General features: G+C 43.5%; 1 protein-coding gene across 2 annotated transcripts in view; it reads right to left on the bottom strand.

The window, feature by feature from the left end:
• Nucleotides 1-352: 352 nt before the first annotated feature.
• LOC137881534 (glucoside xylosyltransferase 1-like) overlaps nt 353-3,762 on the bottom strand; it is a 9,522-nt gene continuing 6,112 nt past the window's right edge. For both annotated transcript variants that reach the window (XM_068723514.1, XM_068723515.1), the window contains one exon: nt 353-2,077. In XM_068723514.1, coding sequence (XP_068579615.1) covers nt 1,916-2,077 — 162 coding nt within the window. In that variant the 3' untranslated portion in view covers nt 353-1,915. The remainder of the gene's footprint in view (nt 2,078-3,762) is intronic.

Raw genomic sequence — 3,762 nt, 5'->3', positions numbered from 1 at the left:
TGTTCCACAGATTACTCTTCGCCATTACTAATCTTGATACGCAGTTTGTAAACGGACGACGGTCCAGCGTTGACCCGAGTCTGTTTGTCATTCAGCTCAATGTCTCCGCCTACTAAAAGGTACACCAAAGTAAAGTTTAACTACAATCGTCTATCTACATGCATGGGGAGGTATCGGAGTGCCACGCGGCGCATAACGCGCTGTCATTGGTCGAAATTCTGGAGGGATGGAACCTCGACCGTGACTCACATTCTGGAGCTGTTTACTGGTGGAAAGAGAGGTCCGAGGTTATTATTACTTTTTAATCTTTGACCAGCAGCAACAGTGAGCGAACCGCCTGTGTGCCTGTGTGTGTGTGTGTGTGTGTGTGTGTGTGTGTGTGTGTGTGTGTGTGTGTGTGTGTGTGTGTGTTTTATCACATTAGCAGAGCAGAGGCCTGTACTACGAAGCGAGTTCAACAGGGTATCTTTTGGTTGTCTGGCTTAACTAACCCGAACAACTGTGATCCAGCTAAACGGTCCTACGAAGCTGTTCATCATCTCAGGGTTTCTCATATGAGGCTATGAGCGCGGTCACATAAAAGAGACGGTGTTTGCAGCATATGACCAATCATAAACAAGCCGACTGTGTGAAAGCATGAATTAGTAGGTTTACAATATCACTGCCCCATCTAGAGCATGAGTAGATCTGACTATATTACATTGGTTAAACAGCTGTTAAAACTCTGCAGCGAGACTTTTAACTGGTACACGCAGGCGTGAACACATTTCACCGATTATAAAATCAAAAGTCGTTTAAAAGCCGATTTCTTTTCCCTGGCCTATCACCTCTGATCTTAACATGGCACTTTTGTGTGATTTGTGTCAGTTTGTCTGGATTTTAACGTCACTTACTGTTATTAATCAAGTCTTTGTTTGTATGACTGCGACTCTACTGTATGTGCAGCACTTTGAGCAACCTTTGCTGCATTTTAAAATTGTGCTATATAAATACATTTTAAATTATACTTAAATTATTGTGTTGCTTAGATGTAGTCTTTTAGAATAGAAGATACTTTATTCGTCCCCTTGGGGGAAATTATGGCCTTATTTTTGCTTTATTTTTGCAGCTGCAACCCTGGAGTTGAGAAACGCACTTGGAGCACATCAAAAAATAGCATGAATATTACAAATATTATAGTACAAATAGTATAATACTAATAAGCCTGATATTAGTGTAGTACAGCCCTACTTACAAGATGTACTATAAGAAGTCTACTTATGTCTTTGAATCATTATAGCCTATTTTATTTATTGTGTGCTTTGAAGTCCGTTCCACGCTGCCGGGGTTGAAGCAGAAAGAATGAGGCTAAAATATTGGTCTAGATGAAGCAGTGATATCATGAACCTATAAATTTACACATTCGTACAGATCTTTTGCCAGCTTTCCTTTCTGCTTTTGTCAGTTAAATATGCGTTTCTTTAACCCTGGATTATGACTTTAACTTCTTTGTATTTGTGTATTATTATCTCACGATCCGTGCACCAGGCTTTGATTGGTCAGTAGGCGGGGCTCTTAAACAAGTTGATCTATTAACTCGAACGTAACCTGCTCTGGAGCCGCCGTGAAGTTACCGCCCAAAACGCTAAATCCTGCTTCTTAGCACAGGCCTCTGTGCATGTGTTCCTGCTACGAACCAGTAGAAACACAACCTCTAATGTCACCGACCCAATATGAGGAGCCACCCGTAAGACTGTGGATTGGCTCTTCTATGTTCTTTTTTTTTTAACTCTATAATTCTTCCCACCTAGTTCTAGAAACGGAACCAGAGAGATCGTCTTCAGTCTGTGGTTGAGACTGACTTGTGACTTTACCACAGGAGTGTCTTACATCCAAGACTCTACTTCCACATATCATGACACCTGCGCTGTCCTGATCATCTTCTCTGTGTGACATCTTGTTGCACAGACGCGATGCTCTGCTTTAACCTCTTGGTAAACAGGTGACTGGCTCTTCCGCAGTAGGTATTGGTGGTGGTCTGCAGCGACGCTTCCAGCGGCTGAAGCAGTGAGGTCTCCATGTTCTCACCAAATGTGTACTGTGAGGGAGACAAAAGCGTGCATGCGTTACACTCCTCATTTCAGAATAAAGATCACAGCTTTGAACATCCACAGTTATGCGTCTTTGATTTCAGCTCTGCTCCTGACATTACTCATAAGAGACTCAACATGTTTTTTTTTCCCTGTTATATTATATACCTGTTGCCTGCTGTGGCAGCCATGATGGGACAATGAGAGCTGCATTCAAAATCACAAAAATTAAGTGGCACATTTATCACTGTCACTTCCAAGACAACAACATTCTGCATTTGATTCATAACTGTCAATTCAGAGAGTGTTTGGATGATGAATATCTGTTACTACAACTACACAAGAATGGGCTCAGTAAGGCGGAACCGCATTGGTGAGAGCTACAGCTGCAGCATTCCAGATATGCTTCATTATTGACTGCTTTTGTGTCGCCAAGTGAACAGCAAAGATAAAACTTCCAGCCCTTAAGCCGGTTAATATAAGCAGCTACGGCTTTTGTCACGTACAGTATGAAAATAAGGACGCAGGCCTTTTGTTTTTATATCGAGGCACGCCATTGTTTTACTGCTCTAGTAAATAAGAAGAAATCACTATTTTACAGCATCTCATTTGACTCCAGTTTGGCCAAGCATTAGGTAAGTCAAAGCACACTTTCTTTATTATCTTTCATATACTGCAACAGGCAATAAAGCACCATTAACAGCCGCCTATCGATTTTTATGTGGATGCTGCGGGTGCTTTGTCCACACAGCCATCACGATGTCTCAAACTAGCATCAGCACTAAAAATTTTACAACTCTTCTGTGGGCTTGGCTGCGTAATGGTAGCGCTCTTTATTGCAAGCTCCTCTGCTGGCTGGGAGAACTGGGCTGACTAAGGAGCTCTTGGTGGGATGGAAATGAGAGTTTCCTCCAGAATTGCCTGCTCCAGGCTTTAGGATGCTGTCCTCGAAGGACTGAGAGGGAACAAAGTGGGAGGGGGCCCGAGGAGCTGGAGCAACAGGAAGCGCGGATAAAAGCCTCAACAAAATATAGCAACAAAAGGACGAAATGCTCTTCAGTCAGTCTGTGCTCTTTTCTAATAGGCTAATTGTACAACAAGGTCTTGTTCATTTAATACAGGACTCGTATTATGATTACTAATGACAAACCACAGCACTCCTCCGCCTCCTAAAACCAGGTGGAGTCTGGCATTTACTGTCTTGGATGCTGTATGTTTGTGCTGTCGGAGAGACTGATGGAAGCATGAGGGCCGAGTGCCCCGTAATGAAGGCCGCTCGTTTACTTAATGGCTGAGAACATTGCCCGCACTGATAGTGGCCAGGCTGGGCCCTGTGGCGGTAATGGATGGAGACCAGCTAATGAGGCTTCCCTTACTCCCCCGATTGCTGCCTGCATGTTGACCGGTGTGCTGAAATCAACAAGAGCCGATCGAAGGCGAGCCGCCAACGCAGCAGAGAGCTCTCCGGCTGACTTGACTCCCCCATCGATGACGGATGTGTAGCGGACTCTTAAGCTATGAAAGCTGAAAACGCATAAATAACACAAAGTCAATTTGACAGATGTCAAACTTTTTTTTTTTAATCCCAGTTCTGTCTTTATTTTCAAGAGCCAGCAGCGCACTGGCAGCGCTCTTTAGGGCGTCATACCAACTTAAAAAGGAAATGTTTAGAGTTTACAGAAGGCGTAAAGTT

This window comes from Cebidichthys violaceus, unplaced genomic scaffold (genome assembly GCF_023349555.1).
Source record: "Cebidichthys violaceus isolate CVI_PGR_0920_01 unplaced genomic scaffold, fCebVio1.0.p SCAF_3, whole genome shotgun sequence".
Classification (NCBI taxonomy): Eukaryota; Metazoa; Chordata; class Actinopteri; order Perciformes; family Stichaeidae; genus Cebidichthys; species Cebidichthys violaceus.
Note: the sequence above shows the minus strand (reverse complement) of the source record. Positions and strands in the feature narration are given on the sequence as shown.